General features: G+C 43.4%; 1 protein-coding gene across 1 annotated transcript in view; it reads left to right on the top strand.

The window, feature by feature from the left end:
• Nucleotides 1-21,935, top strand: part of LOC147663270 (sodium-dependent proline transporter-like) — a 419,748-nt gene that overhangs the window by 381,220 nt on the left and 16,593 nt on the right. Inside the window, exons 9-13 of the mRNA XM_086950574.1 lie at nucleotides 2,382-2,506; nucleotides 7,934-8,046; nucleotides 14,356-14,490; nucleotides 16,288-16,387; nucleotides 19,891-20,009. Coding sequence (XP_086806700.1) covers nucleotides 2,382-2,506; nucleotides 7,934-8,046; nucleotides 14,356-14,490; nucleotides 16,288-16,387; nucleotides 19,891-20,009 — 592 coding nt within the window. The remainder of the gene's footprint in view (nucleotides 1-2,381; nucleotides 2,507-7,933; nucleotides 8,047-14,355; nucleotides 14,491-16,287; nucleotides 16,388-19,890; nucleotides 20,010-21,935) is intronic.

The raw sequence follows: 21,935 nt of genomic DNA, 5'->3' as shown, positions 1-21,935 counted from the left end.
GCGCTCTCATTTTATTTGGATCGCACACGCCAGTTCCGGGTGGATGACCAACTCTTTGTTGGTTACATGGGCGCTAAGAAGGGACGGGCGGTACACAAGCGGACCATCTCTCGGTAGGTCGTCTTGTGTATCAAGGCTTGTTACTCCTTGGCAAGGAAGGAGCATCCTGTTGGGCTGAGGGCCCATTCCACTCGGGTCACGGCGGCTACCATTGCCCTGGGTCGGGGAGTCCCCTTGCAGGACATTTGTCAGGCAGCTACGTGGGCCTCGCTGCACACGTTCGCAAGACACTACTGCCTGGACAGCCAAGTCCGGAGGGATGGCTTCTTTGGCCGTTCCGTCCTCCAGGACTTTCTGGTGTGGTTATTGGTTCGCAAACCCACCACCGAGGTTGGTATTGCTGGGGTATCGAGGTGTGGCGCCGCGGCCAGGGAGACTGACTCCGGAATATGGGGATCACGGTTCGATCCCCAGGGCCGGCGGCAGATTAGCCCAGCACCATGTGACTCTGGGCAATAGCTTGCTTAATCTTCCCGACGGCCCCCAGCGCCTAGAGACCCTTACGGGTGAATGTGCGCTTTACAAATGTGGATTATTACTATTAAGGTAAGGAATCTAATACTAACGTGTTTCTTTCAGATGAAGAAGTTACTTCCCTTCGGTAACGATATATCTGTAAGAAACAGTAGTTAGTATTAGATTCCTTACCGCCCCACCTATCCTCCCCGTTCTGCGAACCGATATCTAGGGTTAAGGTCATCCCCTTTCAGGGCCCTAGTTTCTATGGCACCAGTGTTGGTTTTTGACATGGCTCTGCGTTTTTGGTGCGGAAAACCTGTGTCTAAGAACTGATGTCAGCACGCGGAGGCAGCGTCTAAGTACTTCGACGACGTCATCACGGCGCCCACGACACCGACGACGGAGCCGCAGACGACGCCTACCAACGCGCAAAGGTACTGCCACGCAAAAAGTTCCGGATCCAGTCTGACGCCTGGGGATATTCTAAGGTAAGGAATCTAATACTAACTACTGTTTCTTACAGATATATCGTTACCGAAGGCAAGTAATTTGTTCATATTGCTGAAACCAAGAGACTATACCGATACAGATCAGCTTGAAATTAATGTTAGCAAAACTAAGGCGCTTGTGTTCAGCAAAAGTCCAGAGAGATCAGAGCTTTGGTATGTGAATAACCCTAAAATAATTCCGGAACCAATTGATAAATATTTAGGAATACTTATTGACATAAAATACCTAGTCACAAGGCCCACATACAATCTAAAGTGGGTCCTTAATAGCAGCCTTGAAAAGAGGCTTGGAGGTTAAACCCTCTATCCATTATTGAAAGTCATCAGCACAAAGCTTCTCCCCACAATAACACATGGTTGCGAAGTTCTCTGTGGTCGCCAATCAGAGTGGTTAGAAGCCCTCAACAGATACAGGCAGCTCTTCTGCCTTCCATGGAGTGCATCCCGAGCCCACATCCGGCTGGAATGTGGGCTTGAGAAGCAAACGTATGCAAGGCAATGTGCTTATGGTAAAGCCAAGAGCTGCCCAGAAGAGCTCGCTGGACCACAGGGTCTGGCTAGAACCGCCTACCGATACAGGGATGTGCATCTTCAGAGAGAATCTGCAGAACAGTATGAGAGACCTGCACATAACCGGTGTGTGGGAGCAGCCAATCTCAAGAGACTTCAAGAAGTTTGTTAATAGCAACATGTGGACGCTGTTGCTTCTAGGTGAAAAGACCGCCTTTGCAAAGCCTCTCATGCTTGGCTAAATCATTTGTACAGAGCTCTGCTGCAACAGACGCACGTGGGCACTTGTTACTCCAACCACACGAAAAGGACATTTATGTACCCAACTTCTCAGAGGAGTTTTGACTCTGGACGTCTGTCTGAAATGGTTGGCTAAGGGAAATGACAAACTTTACAGATGGTGCAGGCAAGCCCACGAAGCCATCGTGCACAGCATTTGCCTATGCCCATCTCCCCTGAATGGGTGATGACACTTTTTGTGACAACCGTTTAGCAACCAGGGTGTGCATACATGCTGGCAAGCTGTTGTCACATGCTGTGATGGGGAAATACAAGTCTCAACATACAAATCCAAAGATTTTTCTACGGGCAGAGAACATTTTTTCAAAAAATACTAAAAATTAATGCAATATCTTAATACACGTTTCTTGAAGATGTTTAAGAAGGGCATAACATTTAACTAGGCCATTAGCTTTTACTCATTTTGTACTTTTTTAAGATCAATTTCAAAACAACACTTATGTACTGATTTTTTTTTAATAATGCCTTAATGCATTTGACTTTAGATATGAATGCATGTGAGTGCTGGGCAACGGTGATTTACACTTTTTGGTGTCCCTGCAGAGACACCCTGGTTATTGCCATCGGCAACTGCTGTACAAGCTTCTTTGCCGGCTTCGCCATATTCTCTGTGCTGGGACACATGGCCTGGAAGAAGAAAGTGCCGGTGGGAGAAGTGGCCGACTCAGGTAAGTGGAAGAGTAGCTCTAGGGGAGAGCGGGGTAAATTGGTTCTGGGAATACATCACCCTATTGATTTTATCTGCCATTGTTATTCGTACATGAACTGGGACGGATGCCGCCCACCATTCCACCCAGATATTTGAGTCTTCGCGATCCCACCCGCCCATCTTTCCCTTTCCATGAAATGCACCTGAGGAGCCATGAAATGACCCCATTGCCATCCTGTCTCTTGACTGAATGCTTCTCTGGATAGTTCATATATGACCCATAATGTCCCTTCCTAAGATGGGTGAGAGTGGAAATCCCATGTTAATTTGGAAGCAGAAACTAAGGTAACATTCCGAAGAGCTTGGGTGTTTAAGTTGAATTTAATTGTAAGTGTAAAGTAGGTCCCACAATGTTCTCCATCTGTGGGTGTGTGGGAGTGAGGGGGTTAAAACAATTATGGAGAACTATTTTAGGTACTGCAGAAAGAGAGTTGCAAACTTAACAGAAGGGCAACTACTAACAAATCCTGCATCTCTAAAGTCGGTATATCCTTGCCCACAGGATAGAAACAGACAACCATTTAGGTCAAGCACTTACTTACCACCAAAAATAGGTATAGTGTGTATCTTCTATTGGTATGTATTTAAAGAGGAGTATTTTTTGTTCTGTATAACTCCTCATACTTCTGTGAGCGAGAAGTATTTTAATATATAATTGTGAGCAACAAGTGAAAGTCAGGCTTAGAATGTTTACTTAATACCAAATGTCCAATTTAATGGAAAAAAAAGTACAACTCTACTGCCTTCAGTCTTTTACTCCCTCCCCCTCACGGTCAATTTTAAAACTAGTCTGAAAAGAAAAAGAACGGCACAGGCGGGGGTGGGAGGGCGGTTAGCCACAGGGTCTCTGTCACTTCAAGACATGGGTGCTGCCTCGCAGTCCCACGATGCATTGGAAAACTAGACTCCATTCTTAGACTCCATTATTTTCTCCAGACTGTGAAGCAGGAATCTACAAAAATGATACTTTCTCTTTCCAGTTTTAAACACTTAAAATCCATTTTGATATGCTTTTTGTATCCTTTTCACGCTTTTTCTTTGAAATAATGTTTTGTGCAGGTACATGTGCATCTTCTATAGTGAGAAAATGTTCAGAAAATATAGCCACTCAAGGAAAGAATCCAGAAATACCACCAGGATATCTGCTTTTCCTGTCTCCTGAGTAGTTCACTGGTGGACAGTGCCCTATTTATAAAGCAGGAGCGGGTTTAGACAGTAAGGGTGGTTGGCTTCAGCCTACCTTCAAGTTTGTCTATGATGCTTCAGGTCACTTTTTTTTTAAGTCCTGGGGCCACAAATTGCCCAGAAGTAAGATTTGTCCTTTCAATGTAGTTGAGGCCTTTATTGATAGCAAACTAGTCCATATTTTTATTTCACACCCATAATGTCATAGTTATCAAAACTGACAACAAAATGGAGGAGGGTCCCCAAGAGGTTGATTAACACCTCTTTTCGAATGGATATCGAGGTGCGTCTATTGCTACCCAAAGTGGGACAACCTTTGTCCTTAGAAGACCCCTCACTCACCAACCTAGTTGGTGACATGCTCCATCATCGGGGCCCCACCTGGACAGCCGAGTGCCATCCAGGTGTGCTTCGCCACCTGACTACAGTGGAGCTGTTTTTTTGTTTTTTATATGTGCAGAAGAAGTAATATAAAAGTGTATATTAAAATTGTCCAACACTACCCACTCGTAGAATTTATTCTGGAGCGTTTTGGACAATGATTAAAATAATATGGGACACCTTTGCCCGGTTAGGTGGGCTATTGATGTCAAAACAAGTCGTGTTGTGTTTCTAAAACGAGGTCTACATGTTTCACCAACGGGGCTCCCGCACGGCTACCTGCATAGGCGAATCTGCCCGCAGAATCCCTCCACTAATTGTGGCAGCGATCTCAAATGCAGGACCGGGGACTCCTATGAAGCCCGCAATCAGAGCGCTTTGAGTTTTTGCAGCAATCATGGAGAAGAACAGTATTTTGTAACTAATCACGATTTTTGTGATTTTTAGATTTACGCAGGCGAGGGCAGGGTAAGCCTTAGCGTGCGTATACCACCCAGTCTGCATCACATTGGTCCTGACGAAAACCTCATATTTGCACGTAGGTTGAAACATGTAGACCTCTTTTTAGAAAAACGACACAACTTGTTTTGACATCAATAGCCCACCTTACCGGGCAAAGGTGTCCCATATTATTTTAATCATTGTCTAAAACGCTCCAGAATAAATTCTACGAGTGGGTAGTATTGGACAATTTTAATATGCACTTTTATATTACTTCTGCACATATAAAAAACAAAAAAACAGCTCCACTGTAGTCAGGTGTCGAAGCACACTTGGATGGCACTTGGCTGTCCAGGTGGGGCCCCGATGATGGAGCATGTCACCAACTAGGTTGGTGAGTGAGGGGTCTTCTAAGGACAAAGGTTGTCCCACTTTGGGTTGCAATAGACGCACCTCGATATCCATTTGAAAAGAGGTATTAGTCAACCTCTTGGGGGCCCTCCTCCATTTTGTTGTAAATCATTGATATAAGGGGACCAGGAGTTCCTTCCCCACCTTTATGGTGAAATACCCTTTCTCTCGCATTTGTTTATTAATAGTTATCGAGACTTCATTATCCCTGGATGTGATCAAATGGTCAAAAAGTTTTCTATATGCTTTTCCATACATTCCAATTGTGCCAAAGTTCCCCTAAATTTAAATTTTAAAAATGAAGTTACTTACTAATCCGCCTAAAGTTATAAGCATTCTTGTTACATTTTTCACTATTTCTCAAAAATTCTTTATTTTTGGTAAAGTCTGGTCTGCTTTTAAGTGTTTCGACGTACTTGTATATTCAAGTTTTCAAAAGTTAATTATGCTTTTACAGTTTTAATTATTTTAGTTGTAGCTTTGATACATGCAAAGCCCTGAAATTGTTGGGGAGGAACACAGTTGTGAATCCCTTAAGAATAGCGGTTAAAATGCATATAAAATATTGGTAAGGTGGTACCAAGCCCCTGCAAGGATGCATGCAAAGTTTAGTGGCTTGGAGACTAGTTGGAATGACTGTAGGGAAAAGGGCACACTGACCCTTAAGTGGGGGTCATGTTAACATGTACAGTCATATGACAAGGAAAACCTATCCCACATTAGACTGCTTACCCGTCCACTTGATCCCACAAGTCTGCTATTTAGAGGACCAGAAGAACATAGTATTTACCTACTCACAACTCTGGTTGGGAAATGAATCTCTCATCTACTGTTAGCTACAAGAATAGTAATCATGTATGTTTGGAGACTCCAGACACACCCTTACATCCACCACTGCAGATGCATCTGTGGCGGGAAAGATCTGGAACCTATATGCTATGGAAAAACTATCCGCACTAAGAAATGATAGAACGCATCAATTCAAGAAAGTTTGGCGCCAATTCAGAACCCATATGAACAGGACGTGTGCTGCGGAGCGGTCCATCGTCTATCTGATTCTCCGCCCCGTTCAGTGATACATGAAATGGCTTCTTCCTCTGGAAACTCAATGGGAGAAGAGATCCTTAAAAGGATAATTGAAAGATGCAAAGGTAGTAGACTGGTTTTGAAGAGATATTTTGCTTATTATTTCTACATCAAGCAAAATTTCACTTAAAAGTAAGAAATAATTTATACTCCAATGTAACTAGGACATACATACATACATACATACATACATACATACATACATACATACATACATGCTATGATGTCCCTGTAATGGCAAAGAAAATAAATTAAATGCAGTTGTTAAAAAAGAAAAGAGGTTGATGTAGCTCTGCTTAGTGAAGGTTTAGTGATGGTTTGAGTGGCCGTCAATTCAGGACATAAACATTTCTGTGTCAATGCCTGATGGCACTACCACACAGACCCAGCCAGCAGATGCAGTCTGGTCAAAGTAAATCCAGTATTTGTTAGGCATGAACAGCTACCCGAAGGCATCCCGGCGCTGGGGGCCGTCGGGAAGATTAAGCAAGTCGCATGGTGCTGGGCTGACCTGCCGCCTGGGCCGGGGATCGAACCGTGAGCCCCAGATTCCAGCGTCAGTCTCCCTGGCTGCGGTACCGCTCCTCTTCCCTTCTGGTCGAGTCACACTTCCAGTACTATCAATAGTCAGCAGCACAAGCTTTCCCTTCCCCCCCATCAGAGAGGCAGAGGTCACTGTGTGTATCTTTCTTTCCTTTGTGCCTGATTTCTTCTACTCCTCCTCCTCCTCCGACGACGACGACGACGAACTGTACTAGGAGATTAATCTTGTACTTCTCAGTGGGACGCATGCACTCGTTGCTCACAGCACCCCAAGCGTCTCTCAAGTCATTCCTGTTGGTCCCTTACAGAAGACACTAAACCCCTAATTTCACGGTCACCGGTGCCTGTGTTGGGGTTCATGTAGGACAGTTTGGGAATACTCTTAAAGGAAGGGGAAGAAGCCTGACCTGCATGGGCAGTAGTCAGATTTGGCACATGGTTATTGAGTGATAAAACTACATGAGATCCTAAGTTGAGCTGCCATTTGGACTAATGTCCTAGCTAAGATTAGAATGCACATAAACAAACACTGGTAAATGCAGAAAGGGTTTTCTTTAACGTGCAAGCCTAACCCCAATAACCAACTGACCACTGCTTTTTGGCTCCATAGTGCTAGTCGCTGTAAATCACTTTAAACACCTGGGCAGGAGTAGTAAGTGCTATATAAATAGAATTAAAATATAATTACTTATTAACTCAATTATTGCTTACCCAAATAACTTCTGCTTTTCTGTAGGAAAATCCGAGGACGTTTTTAAGGGAGTATTTGGTATTAAAGGAGCTACATTTTACTTTCTAAAGCATAACAGGAGGGATGGGCCTCTCTTGAGCGTGTGTCTGTTTCAAAAGCATGGGGATAGGGTTTCCATTACATTTCTTCCAGTGAATGGGTGGGTGGCAGCTTCCTAAAGTCTAAGGAGTGTGGCCTTTTCCCTAATCCCATCAGATACTTTGAGGAAACCGTATCAAATCTTATCACAAACCTAAGGAATTCCTACATTGCATTGAACAATCCTTTCATTTGACCACATACCAGGTTTAATTAGAAAATAACCCTTTTTCTACATTTATTTATTAAACAAACCCTTTTTCAATCACCATTCTGGTGATAAAGTTGAAGACCTTTCCATAGTATACCTGGTTTCTGCTTTGCATTTCGTAAACAAGTCACAAGAAATGATATAACTGTTAGAATCCCATTATTATTGGTCTTAGATGACTATGTAGAGATGGAATTGTGCAATTTGGGTAGAGTATAACACATTTTATTTGTATTTTTGTAGTGGTAATAAAGTAATTGGAGAAATAGACAAATATCTACTTTCCTTTTGTTCCTTAGGTCCGGGGTTGGCATTTGTAGCCTACCCGGAAGCTCTTGCCCTCCTGCCCGGGTCGGTATTTTGGGCCATTCTGTTCTTCCTGATGCTGTTTACTTTGGGAGTTGATACCCTGGTAAGTAGAGGGCACTGAGGTTTGCGTTCGTGATATTGCAAGTTGATTCGGTACAAAGAGTATTGCAGCATAGTTTGTACAGTTCACAGGTTATGATAGGGTGGTCACCCTGTAGTGTAGAGGTTTTATACCACAAAATTCAACCGCATCCACTGCTTGTAGCTTTGCAATTTAACCAGGGCTCCATTTTTAGGGCTCACAAGCGAAGCAAAGTGAAAAGCCCTTGTGGTAGGGTTTCAAAAATGGACCTGGAAATTCCACACAGCTCGGGCGTGTTATTTCCTAGGTCCATTTTGATTGGGCTTTGCGTGTGTGCTGTTTTTTAACAGAACACGCAATAGGCCATAGGCGTTCGCGTAGCTCCGCCTATGGCCTATTGGTGTTTGTTACGCGCACCAAAGCCCATATGTCTTCAATTATCGCAGCCAGACACGGCCGCGATAATTGAAGACATATGCTTCTTTTTTTGGGGGGGATCCATTTCACGGCTGCTCCGCTGGAATGCGCCCTTGCTGTCCCCCGTTAGGAAGCTTCTCTCATTACAAAGGTAAATGTTTCCGGACCTCTCTAGAATTGCACGCAAGTTAAAACTGTGCATGCCCTTAATATTGGTGATACAAATATGTGCACAAACTTTTGTTAACACAGAGGGATTTCCAGGTAAACCAAACAAACTTAACGAACTAATTTTTCGGCATGGGCAGGGCAGGGGCAAGCCACTCTGCTGATCTGCGAGAGCGCTTGATTCATCCACGGAGCAGCACACAGCGCTGCCTCCCTCTGCCCCACCGCTAAGCTCTAGGTTTCATTGTCTGGCAGGACGGGGCTTGCCAGCAGGTAATGGAACCCTCTGCTCTGCGAGAGCGCTGGATTCATTCCTGGATTATACAGCGCTGCCTCTCAATGCCCCTCCTCTAAGCGCTAGGTTTTACTCTGGCAGGACAAGGCATGTCACTCCGCTGATGGAACCCCTTACTTGCTCTGCAAGAGCGCTGGATTCATCCACGGAGCACACAGTGCAGCCTCCCTCTGCCCCGCCTCCAAGCGCTAGGTTTCAACCTGGCAGGACAGGAATATGCCACTCTGCTGATGAAACCCACAGATGATGTTCGCTTCTGGTGAGGTAGGCCGCCATATTCGATGGGGATCTGTTGTAACTACTTGCACTGCCCCCAAGTCTACATCGGGTATCTGAATTTAGTATCCCCGTGCCTAACAAAATTAATGTGTCCTTGTGTAAGGGGGGCCCATCCTGATCTTAAATCTGAAGTCTGACGGCCCCCTGCTGCAGTGCCCAGTGTCTAACCGCACCGCAGAAGCCATGAAGCGCTGTAAATGACTGGACGGAAGAAACGCCCTAGCCTTTAAATCCCGTGCACATAAAATAAGCAATCTGTCAGGGAGGGGGGGGGGGCTAAAACATGCCTAGCGCCTTGAAGGAGCGCATTCGCGACGATGATGTTTTCAAGACTGAGCCAAAGGCTGTGTTCAAAGGTTATTCCTGCAGTGATCACATGGATTCAGATCTTAGCGCCTGGTTGGTAAACAGAGAGGACACCGATCTAATCACTCATTCTGTCCCTGGAGCATGCGCACTGCATTCCAACCAGCAGCAGCCGAGGCACCGGGGGAAGGGAGGCATGACGTGCCCAATAATGGCTGATGGCCAAAGGCTGTAAATGTATGCTTGTAATGCACAAGGACACGCCAAGTTTTTGCGCTGAGACTCAGGCAGCACGATTCAGTGCACAAGTAAGATTACTGATGCATGCTGGATCTTGTAGTATGCTGCACCGGGTATCAGAAAGACATTTCTTTTTTTATAAAATTATTAGCACTGGCAGCAAGTGTTTTGTTGTCTTTTTATTCCTTTTTTTAGTCATTACAGTGTTTTTTGGGGTACTCAAACAAGGAGCGACACTATAACGTTTGTGTCTGAGCACATGGTTCTAAGCACATACTGGTGGTGTGCTGAATATTTACAGTGTATGGTGGCTGATTTGCAGAGTTGGTTTACTACACTGTTCGGCCATTTCGCTTTTTCATGCCATTGATAGAACTAGATTATTTTAGAAACGAGTCACGTTCCTTACAATGTAGTAATTGGCATATTATTGGGTTTACAGCTGCCCCTGAAGAAGGGTGGAATAATCCGAAATGCATTGGTAATTACACACAAGTCATGATTTGCCATTTTGTTAACAACTTTTGGAATTAATTCAAAGTCAATAATAATGTGATGCAACATTGTTGGAATATTATGCATAAGTCCCGCATTTACGCGAGTTTAAGCTATTGGCACTGTAAATGACAATGCCTTTTTTACTTTTTTATTTTAGAACATAAAAGGCATTGCCATTTACAATGCTAATAGCTTAAACTCGTTTTTTTGTTATGTAGAATAGATGAAAGCTATCACACAGACGGGAAAACGCACAGCATGAGGTTTACTAACCAAACAAACGCGGAGAAGGCGAACGCCCAGCAAGAGGTTTAATATGCCCCATCGTGTGAACAGGTCCTTGAACACCTCAAGAGTGTTTCACTTGCGCTGTTCTTCCTACTAACATATTCATTGTTATGGTGATGAGGACTCATTTCAGGAAATATTAAATTGAACGTCTGATTTTGTTATACATATTTGTAATGCAATTGCATAGTGGTTTTTTTACAGTCTTGTTCACAAACTGTTTTGGGCACCATAGTTGGGCTAAATTCTATATTGTAATTTATGAAACTGGATTTTGTTAATTTTACAATAGCAGAAAGTAAGCCAGGATGGTGGATTTTCCAAACTCCTAATTTACTGGTCAGAGCATGGAACAAAGTTGTTCTCTGGGGTGTGTCAAGGTTTGTATAATATATAATACACATACACTATACATAATATAAAGTATAATACACATACTTACTCCATTGATACATACAAACCTGCCATTCCCTAACACATACAGTACACAAAACAGCAAACATATCCAGCTAAATATAAACCGTGCCAAATTCTCTCACTCTAACTAATGCGAGACCTGTTGCATTGCAAATGCTTGTTTATTTTTGTGCTAATTCATGGTATGACCTAGACCAGAAATAATACAGGCATTGGCATAGTGGCAATAGCTCAACTATCCCCATCTATTGAGGAACTGGAAATGTTGTAAAGAGTATTGTCCACAACATTGTGTGGATTTGGTCCAATTCTGTTCTAAGGCATGAATATTGATGGATCGTTTGTGTACTTTTATGCATGCCTCTGAACTATCATAGCCATAACTTCAGTAATATCATCAAGAGCATTCAGAATCTGGAATTTTGGAAGTAAACTCGAACTTTTGAAAAACAAGTGGCTTCTTCTAGTTCTGTGGCTGTTTTGAGTAAATGTTGCATTTAAGCTTGTCCCTTGGAATGATGATTTGATCACAGGCATTGTATTTTGCTTCAAACCCCTGTTCAGGCTTTGGTATTCAAATTCTTACGGTCCAAGTAATCTCTTCCTGGGCTGATAATGCCCTTTTGTAATATGAGCGGTAGGACGCTACTCGAGGTTTGGACCTCCTTTGCCTCTGTTAATAGTAGTTATTTAAGGGTTGAGTTTGTCCTCCTTTTTAGTTTAGGAACCTTGTTTGTGTATTTGTATGTTGTTTCATCACTCTGATGTAGCATGCTAAGAAACTTATTTAGTCCTGTTTCAATTGAGGTTTTATATTTTTAATTCACAGAACAAGCGTTTTTATCATGTTCACAATATCATTCAACACGTTGGTAATTTTATGGACAGCCGACCTGTGTTTCACCCTCTTTCGGCCAGACAGGCCTGAGGCTTTCTCAAGGCTGTAGAAATATGATGGATATCCTAAATCATGAGATGCCGATAAAAATCAAATCAAAAGTGACCTCCACCAGGTGCAATGTCAAACAATCACCCCAGTACAGAGATCTGGCCCTAAATCCATCGTTTTTGTTGCTCCTCATGCCATTCCAGTTTGAACCCAGACATATGCATATCAGTTTTGAGACTGCTTCCTATGGGAACAGTCCAGCCTGAACTGCCAGGCCAGGTCCTCCCTGGACCGTAAACAAGCATCCTGGGACTGGTTTTAGGGTTTCACCCCTCATCAGTCAGGCTAGCTTGACTCCAGTGGCATGGAGAGCCCGGGACCCATGTCTGGGCATACCCCTCTCACTCAGGATGACCAATGCAAAAATAACAGTTGATGGACAGACTGTTGAAAAATGTCAAAACATTTACCGAGTACAGAAATCTTGGTCTAAATCCATAATTTTTTTGCTCACTGCAGCACTTTTCCCCCTAAGTGGGATGGTCTCTTGCTCACTGTGCCACTGGATTCAAGCTAGCCTGGCTGATGAGGGGTGATATACCCCAAAATCGGTCCGAGAATGCTTGTTTCCGGTCCGGAAGAACCAGACTTGGCAGTTCGGGATGGATTGTTCCCATGAGTAACAGGGTTAAGACTGATTTGCATATGGCTACGTCCAAACTGGGGTGGCGTGGTAAGCAAAAGAATGATGGATTTAAGCCTGATCACTTGACTAGGGGAGAATGTTTGATTTATTCAGCATTCCGTCCATCATTTGCTGCCACAGCATTGTCAATTCATGGCCATGTGTTCTTCATCTTGTCTCCCCTTTTTGGTGAAAGGGCTCGAAAGCTAGAATCAGTATGGAGAAAGATGACTTTTGTGAGGTTGTATAATCTATTTTTAGGACTGTGCATGGAATGCGCATCCCCTGGGCTGTCCATGGACACGATAAGCCCTCATATTGGCTCCATTAGCAGTCCAGCGATCATTAATCGTGAAGTGACACTTTACTCATGAATTTGAAGATGGATAAGTGAACTGCTCCTTCAGAATTCTATTCAAAGCACAAGACGCATCGGTGATACTAAAACCTCATGTGTCCTGTACTAGCCATGCCCTTTCTGGGGCTATGTGGACCTCTATGCTCTAATGGTGTAATACATGGATAAAAATTGTAGAAGAACACATATCCTGCAGTTCGATTAGTTATGACAGCCTTTAAACCAGTGTCTGAATACGAACCTCTAAAGGAGACCCTGGATGTCCTTGTTATTTGGTTCAGGTGCTTTTTCAGTGTTGCCATGGCGGGGAGCTAAACAAACTTGAACCCAGGCAAGGTTTAGGTTGAGAATATGGGTGGTATGTAAATATTGAAGACTAAGCAGTTTTTGACGGTACTCCTGTTCTTCAACATCTTTTATCCTTTTTAAGGAATCTGTATCAACAATTGGTTGGCTTCACCGGTTTTTGCCCAATCTAGCTTAGGCGAAACCTCTTAATTCGAGAATGTTCTGTGGTATGCAAGTGATCTATGTTCCCAAGCAATTAAGGTCCTGTAGAAGGCTGAATGCAATTAAAAAACGACTGAAACATGTCCACCACACATTGCCTTTCAATATATCACTAGCTTTGTTTTTTAGAATTGGCTGTCCTCTTTATTTTCACAGTTTAGTATAGTTTTCATCAGACATATCTGCCAAACATGTGTTTTGTCCGTTTGGAGCCAGACCAAGCCGATATATTTGATACATTTGAGGAAAGAGCTTAAAACCTGGCTGTTTACTCAGGAGTAAATTCTGCTAGATCCAGGACAGCCCCAGGTAATTGGGTGCTTTATAAATAAATTATACTTTCAATAAATAAGTAGTAGTTTTGGAGTTAAAATGTGTTTAGTGCTTCTCTTATGTGTAGGACTGTCTTGATTCTATGCGGTTTTATATGCTTATCAAGTAGTTATACAAATGAATATTTTGTATGAATTTCACTGTAGAAATGTTAACTTGACTTGAAATACACTTTAAGAACTTATAAATGGTAGCTTTATTGGTGATATTATTTTCTTGAAACATTGTGTTGTTAAATCAGCATAGTCATTTAATAATACTGTGTATATGTAACAGCCAAGGAAAGAACTTACTTGTAGCATTTACAAGAATTGACTAGCATAGTGTTACCTTGTCGCAATGTTAGATTTCCCTCAAGATCTGGTTTAATTCTCTGCATCGATCGAATGCCATTTCCTGCAGAGATGGACTAGAGGTTTGTATACTAAGGAGGTGTGTCCTTTTAAGCACCAGTTAGATTCATTATGGATGAACCCCCCTGGTGATTGTATCTGACTGCATGCAGCAGCCATGTTTCTGCATTTCCATTTGTCTGCCTAGTGATGATTAGAATGAAGAGTCATGTTATCTGGGTCTTCAGCATGATTGTGCTTACCCTGCATGCCACCACTCGCCAGAACTTGCTGTTTCCTGTTTGTGTATTTCAGTTTGGTAACATGGAAGGCATCACCACAGCCGTGATTGATGAGTTCCCGTCTTTACGTGACTGGAGGCGGAAGACCATCTTCCTTGGCGCCCTCTGCTTCGGCTTCTACCTTCTGGGACTACTCCTTATTACAGAGGTACTTGAAAGGTCCTGTTGGTCCACAAAGCATCATCCACACCAAAGCAGCAACTCCACAGAGCTGCGCCAGAAAACTCACCCTTTAGAGAATCAGGGGGCCTTGTACTGCTCCAAAGAGAGAGGGACAGTGGCACAGGCAATGTCTACTCCTGAGGCAAGTGTGTACTTTCTGGAGGGCACCTCTCCATGGATTTGGCAGGGGCTGTGGGCAGATGAATGTGGATAAAGTAGAGTTTTCATCTGAAGACGCAATGGCCTGGATAGGGACTGCAAGAGTCCTATTCTGGGATCGTGTTAAGGGCGACCCGCACATTTTATGGACATTCTGTTTCCTCCTAAACCCAAACGTACAGGCTGATCCATTATCTGAGTGTCGCGCTAAACTAAAGAAAACTATCACTTCCCCTTGCTTCTTTAGATGGGACCCTCTAGCTTAGATGTGGCTCTTCCCAGGGCCATGGCCTCCTTCTGGTGTTAGTGCTGCCGTACTGATCCTCCAGCAAGCACCACACCTGGTAGCCTTCTGAGGCAGAGGTTCCATGAAGTAAGTCAGGTGCAGTCAGTGCTTCTTTCCCAGGATCCTGCCTTGACCCTTGTTCTGTTGGCAGTAAATCAGAGCAACTAACCCTAGCAAGGGACAATCATTCTAGGGAACAAATAAACAGGTGTATTCATAGGAATTCCCCAACCCCTGGAATGTTGTGTAACTTGGGACACCTGTATTTTGTGCTCACAGAAGGGGTGACACAAATAATGTTGACATCTTAAAATAAGAAATATGTGTCCTACTCGTGTCTATGCTAACAGAATACATTTGTGCGTGCACCAGGGGGAGATGTACAGAGTGATTTTGTTGTTTCAAACCCTGCAATACACAAAATGATTGAGTTTGCAACTGAAAAATGGCCTTTGTGCGTGGGTAAAGCATTTCGGTCTCACAAAATGGATTTACCGGCCCATTTTGAATCACATTTAGGAATGGCCATCCCATCCTAATAGCAAGCTAGAATGGTATTTATCAAAGGGTTGTGATCACTATACAACCCACTGAAAAGTTACAGGTGAGAGGTGGAAACAGATTCACAAAAGGAGTCATGTCCCCATTGGATAGCTTCCCCCTTGGTGGTCGTGTCAGGTAACCGCAGGGGAGCAATCAGTTGTCTTAGGGGCCTGTTGCTTCCCCATATGTGTTCCCAAACACTTTCTTTTAAGCAGCAATGGTTCTTTTAAGGAACATAAACTGCTTTTTAAAAAGCAAACAAAAAAAGTTTCCCATTTGGGAATGCAAACGCAGGGATGGTGATCTGCTGTTCTTTGCATGCTGCCATCCCTGGGTTGGTAGGCAATCCAATCAAATATCGACCTGCCTAGTTAATCAATCAGGCAGGTTATTCTTGAACCTTACTTTGCAACCCCAGCCTGATCTGTGATCCCACTCTACCTCAAACTGTGAATTTTGCAATGCAACCTATTAATACATAGAACCACCTCAAAATTGAAGACTGGTCTCTCAATGCCCATGCCCAATTTCCAACCACTTTTTGTGACCAGTCTTTTCATACATCTACCCCCAGAATCCCCTGTGGACATAGAAGCTATCACAGTGCAGAACAGACAAAGTCCTGGGCATACATTGATATTCGGGCCATTCAAAATGAGGATAAACATGGTAAACAATAAAGTTGTTGACATGAAGCAATCTGGGATAATTCGAGTGTACAGAGGATCACGATTTGGCTGCCACCCATTAATAGATTGTCACCAGTTCATCTGCTCTTTTCCTCTTGATTCCTAGGGCGGTATCTACTGGTTTACCCTAATCGACTCCTACAGCACCAGCTTCGGACTCATTATCATCACTCTCTTCATGTGCATCGGCATGACCTGCTTTTATGGTAGGTATCTTGGCAGGTTCCCTTGACTTTAGCTGGTGGGCGCCATCTTGTATAAGCGTAATTAAAAATGTACTCTCATTCAGACACATACTTTACTCCCCTATATGCTCCTGTTTTGCCTGTAGCACATAATTCTTAAAACATCTTGTGCACATAAAGGGTCTGTGTGTAGCCACTCCTTAAGAGCACTTGGCGTGTAGGCAGAGGAGGCAACGCATCTGTGTGATATCGAGTGCCTGGTTTGGTTCACCAGGTTGCACTTGATATCAACAACGTTCAACGATGACCCCGGACAATCATGGTCAAATGTCAACAGTGATGGAATGCCACCCCTTGTCTCACTCTTCCCTCCCCGGCATGAAGAGTAGCAGGAAAATCAGAGGGGGAGCAGTGTCTACTATTAATAATTACTATATAAAAATGCCACCAGTGTCCATGCAATATTAGAATCAAATGTAGGAGGCTAAAATGGATTGGTTCCTCCAGCACAAGACATTGAGGCTACTCTACAGCACTAACATACTCTTTTTTTTTCACCGTGACCATCGCTGCAGTCTCTTCTAATCGGGTGGCTCCCTATAAGTGCCTAAACACAAAAACGATCACACGTGGTAGTGAACAAACAATCTAAAAAAGGCAAATTCCATGCCAGTACTTACAATGGGTAAGGGTTGTGGGTTAAAAAATCACAGTTGAAATAATGACTTGTAACTGTACCATGATATCGACTATCAAAACATGGGCAAGATAAGAGTAGATTTACAGTTATTAACTCCACTATTGTAAAGTTGATATTATGGTAATGATATATCTTCTGGTCAATATTTCAACCACATAATTGTGGCTCAACATCTGGGTTACTAAAGGAATCTAGGTGTGTGATATCGAATAGATTGGCCCATGGACCAGAGATGGTGAAAGACTATGTGAAGATTACATACGTCAGCAAATCAACTACAGCTTTCTTGAATATCTTAGCTCAGCAACCTCCAAGAATCCTGAAGGAAATCTCATTTTGTCATGAACAAATAGAGCTAAGCATTGGAGCCATTTGTCAGGCGGCCATGTTCACAGTCAATCGAGTGAGTGCTGTAACACTGGTGCGTTGTCTTTAAGATAAACTAGAGATGCTCCCTCGTCTGCCTTCCTGAAGAAGGTTCACAACTTTATGAAAATTGAGTATGGATCTCACTGGAACGCCTTAAAGAATTCCATGACCATAGTTATATCTTGGCAACGTTAGTCAATGTACATTTAAGAAAGGAAGAGATTTCATTATTTGTGCATTCCTGCCCAGTCCTGTTGATGATGTTAATCTGTGGTGCCTTGGAAAAGATGCGCTCACAGATGTATCTCTTAGTACCTGGCGGTGTCGTTGTGCCCAGAATTAGAAATCCAGAGCTAGGACTGGCGTTAGCAATGGTTGACACAAAGATATGACCGATAAAGATTGGCATCTCTTCATTGCCTAGTGGCATCTTTAATTGTGTCTGTTAGACAACAGGTCTCTTGGTAACCCTAATGAGAAGGAATAACTGCGATTTGAAGATATTACAGCTTTTTCAAGGTAGCACATGTTCTGCCAAGAAACGTCTAGCACAATGCGACAGAATAGGAAGTTCGCAAGGTACATCATCTATCAGAGGGTTTCAGGGTGTCAAGAGGTCCATGTTGCTGCCCAACAATGTGTATTCAATAAACTTATTTAAGCTCTCACCGGTTCCCTCTGTAGACTCTTACTTTGTCTTGGCAATGGATGCACCAATAAGGATGTGATATAAATACATGCATTCTGTGATCTAAAACTACTCTTATTCCCATGCTTCCTACACACACCTCACAAGTGTATCTTTTCATACTTGAATGTTTAAAACAAATGTTGGACACCTCCTATAAATATGTCTTTGTGCATTTAAATTCCCTTTGCTGCTGAAAATATTTCACTGCACCTGTCAGGGGGCTCAGTTTGTGGATGGTCGTGAAATGATTGAGATGCGTGCCTGGTGATATGGTTGATATGCATGAATAATTCATGTTTTCACTGGCTGTGCTTGGTTTGTGGAGTGGTTTGTCTTGTGTGGACCAGTGTGGTAAGTTTATTAAATTGGTGCTGTGTCTGTAAAGTGATTTCCTATGACACGGACTAGTTTGGGAAGTGGTTTGTTACAGCCTAGTGTTTAAAGTATGTGAGAGTACTGGCTTTAATCGAAAATGGTGTGTTCCCTGTCAAGGGATCTTCATTAGTATTCGTAAAATCCCACATATTATCACCAGTGTGTGTAATAAATTAAACATTTGCTTTAAAGTGAATATTCTCCTTTCAGTATTGGCAAAGTGGAAATATATGTTTTATTTTTAAAAGAAAGAGGAGAAATCTGGGTAGTTCCTAAGTTTTGGGTGGACAGCAGCTCCTTTATATGGAACACTCCACAATACCACAAATACTACAAAACTGCTCAGCTCAAGTGCCTGTTTTTCTAGCAAAGTATTTAGGCATTGGATTAGCACTGTGCTGTCCACGCTGAGCTGAAAAATGACAAAAGCCTTTTACCACAGCAGGCACAGTATTACAGCTTTGAATTTGTAAAATACCACCCAAGCCAACCTGAAATGAATGAAAGCAACTGCTGACACGTGTTTCACTGTCATTTGAGTTAATCAGAGAGTCACAACCTTTGTCCAGACATAAGGGAGCGCCCCTGCAAGTCAGAGCCAGACTCTTTCAGGCTTAGAGTGCTGCACAAATTATGCACATAAGGAAGACGTAAATCCTGGGTAGTTCCCAGGTTATAGCAGCTCTTTTAAATGTAAATGTAAATGCCATGTGTAAAGCGCGCAGCTATCTCCAAGGGAGGTGTCCCGGCGCTGTCCGTATACCGCTTAGGAACCCTTCCTGGTTTTTCCCTGTGGAATGTCCACTCCTGGGCACCCCCAAGGTGAAGCCAAGCATCCCAGCGCTGTTGTGGCCGTTGTGGAGATTCAGCAAGCTATTGCCCAGAGTTGCAGAGTGGGACCCATGATTAGAATAGGCACCGAGGCGAGAATTATCAGGTCCGGGGAGATTGAGCTCAAGACCCGCCGAGTCGGGTATTGAACCCTGGTCCAGGACCAGACCTCTGCATCAGGGTCTGCCGCTCTAACCATTTGAGCCACACTTCTTCACATGTAAATGGAGCACGCTACAACACCACAGCACTTGATTCAATGCTTCAAAGTCAACAAACATGCGTGCATGTGTGTATGTTGTTGTATCTCTTCTTCCCCGTTAACCTCGTGTGTCTGTATATGTTACCTTTCACACCTGAGTGTGGATATTGAATGTTGATCAACCTAAGTAACATACAAATGATGGAGAACTGGGATTGCAAGTCATATTTCTTTATTTCTCTTACCGCCTGATAAATTATTCAATAAGGCATTGAACATGAAGGTGAATTGCTGATATTGTACTATTCTGAGATGTCTGACTGCTCTATGTTTAATTGTTTTAATTACCTTCTCAGGAGTGAACCAGTTCTGCCAAGACATTATCGATATGATCTGCCAGTGTCCACCGTGGTGCACGAAGCTCCTCATCTTCTTTAAGGCCTGCTGGGTGTTCTGCACACCTCTCCTGCTGCTGGTGAGTACCCCTCTAAGGAGCTGATCTGTCTCTTCCATCAGTTCAGGCCCAATGGCACATTCATCAAGGTTGCGTGCGCTATGCAGTTGGCATCAGTCTGATAGGCTGCCCATAAGCTACTCGGAGTTCTCGCAGTTCATGTGGCAGAGGCAGTGGCGTCACTAGGGTTGGTGTCAGCCGGTGCGGGTAACTCATGGTGTCACCCCCTCACGACTTACCGCATGGACCTCCTCCGCTCCGAGTCCGCCAGTGAACACAAATGGCAAATAACGGGACTTCCTTAGTAACCTTTGTAAATTTAGGTCCCATATTTGGTAATGACTTAACAGCCGCATAGTGTCTACTCAAGATAGTAGAGCGAGACAGAGACCATGTAGGCCTACGCAAGATGCCTACGACTTGCCCACCTGCATGGACATATAACCGGCACATGCACACTCAGAGAGAAGTCATTGTATCCCTTGGACAAAGGTTTGTCAACACCAGATTAGCACAGAAAGAGGACTAGCAAGACAGACGTTACGAGGCCTATTCACAAATGCATTTGGAGTGCATAAAGTACTAGTTAAGGGAGAGTCTAGCATATTTTACAGAGTGGATGTCAATTGACTCCTCTCCTGAAGATACCAAGGATACCAGTAAAAACCCTGGGGCTTATTTTATTTACAAGGGGCAAGGGGCTTGTAAATAAGCCCCCCTGTTCCACTCACTAGTCATAGCTGCCACCAGCTAGCTGCCTGTCTCCCGTAGAATGGTGAGGGGGCACTGTACTAATACCCTAGAGGGCTTCAAAAACAACAAGGAGCACGTCCAGTGAGATCCAAGATAGGAAGCCTTTCGCCCTTACAAAAAATCTGCTCTGCCTCTAACTCCCCCCCCCCCCCCCCCCCCAAAAAAAAGACCTAATCCAGTTGGCTCTGAAATGTTATGTGTTTTGGCAAAGGAACTATGCCAGCAGTCCCTTCCAGTTCAAGGCCTTCATTTTCGTCCACTGATTTATAAGGCTATGCCTCAAGGGCATAACTGCAGCACACAGGTTTCGACAAAAACAGACCCATTTCTAAAGAGTTCTGGAAATCTTACAATGTTGAATATTGACTTAACCTACTAGCATAATCAGCACTCAAAGGGACTTGTGCACTGATTCTATACCAAACCACCCAGGGCAAACCAACACAACTGGTCAAAGCGGCCGCGTACAGATCTTTGTGGGGTCCTCTTTTTGGGACAGAGGGCTCGCTCTCATGGATTACCCTTGTTGTACTGCTGACGCCATTCTTTTTGCCAAGAGTGATACACAAACAAGCAGAAACTTGTACCTCAAGGGCCCACATGCTTTCAAATTAGTCCAGCATTGAACTAGCTGCATGCATGGGTAGAACCAAAAACAGAGCTGTGTTTACGCCACTATTGTTTGTCCAAAAGCCATACTTAACTGTGCTCTAATCCCTCTGTAAATGGACAAACACTGGGGTGTAAACAAAGAGGGAGCCCTGGCAGTGGGGTTGGAAGCTGCGATAACACTTCAATGCACAGCTGTTTTTATCAAGAATAACCTCAAAGAGTGGAAGCCTGTAAAGTTGAAAGATCTCAAAGTACGGCCCCAGGGCCACATGAGGCCCTCCTGACCTTTACATGTGGCTCCCTGTTTCAAAGTAGCAATGGGATGCTGTTTACTCGACTCCACTAACCTTAAAAATACGTTAAGAAAATAGGCAATCATTTCTTTTAATGTTGGTTGAATCTTGCAGCAAATTATGATCAGTAAATTCAAAAAGTGAATTTTGTTAACTTGCTATGCCATTTCATCTTAGTACATACGGTTATATCAGTTCATTGAGAAGTAATTTTTTAAAAGTATTACTTTTCAAACATGAATTTAGAAACATTCACGCTTCCACCCACCCTGACAACAATGCCAGTAGA

Source organism: Lissotriton vulgaris, unplaced genomic scaffold, assembly GCF_964263255.1.
Source record: "Lissotriton vulgaris unplaced genomic scaffold, aLisVul1.2 SCAFFOLD_315, whole genome shotgun sequence".
NCBI classification, from domain to species: Eukaryota; Metazoa; Chordata; class Amphibia; order Caudata; family Salamandridae; genus Lissotriton; species Lissotriton vulgaris.
Note: the sequence above shows the minus strand (reverse complement) of the source record. Positions and strands in the feature narration are given on the sequence as shown.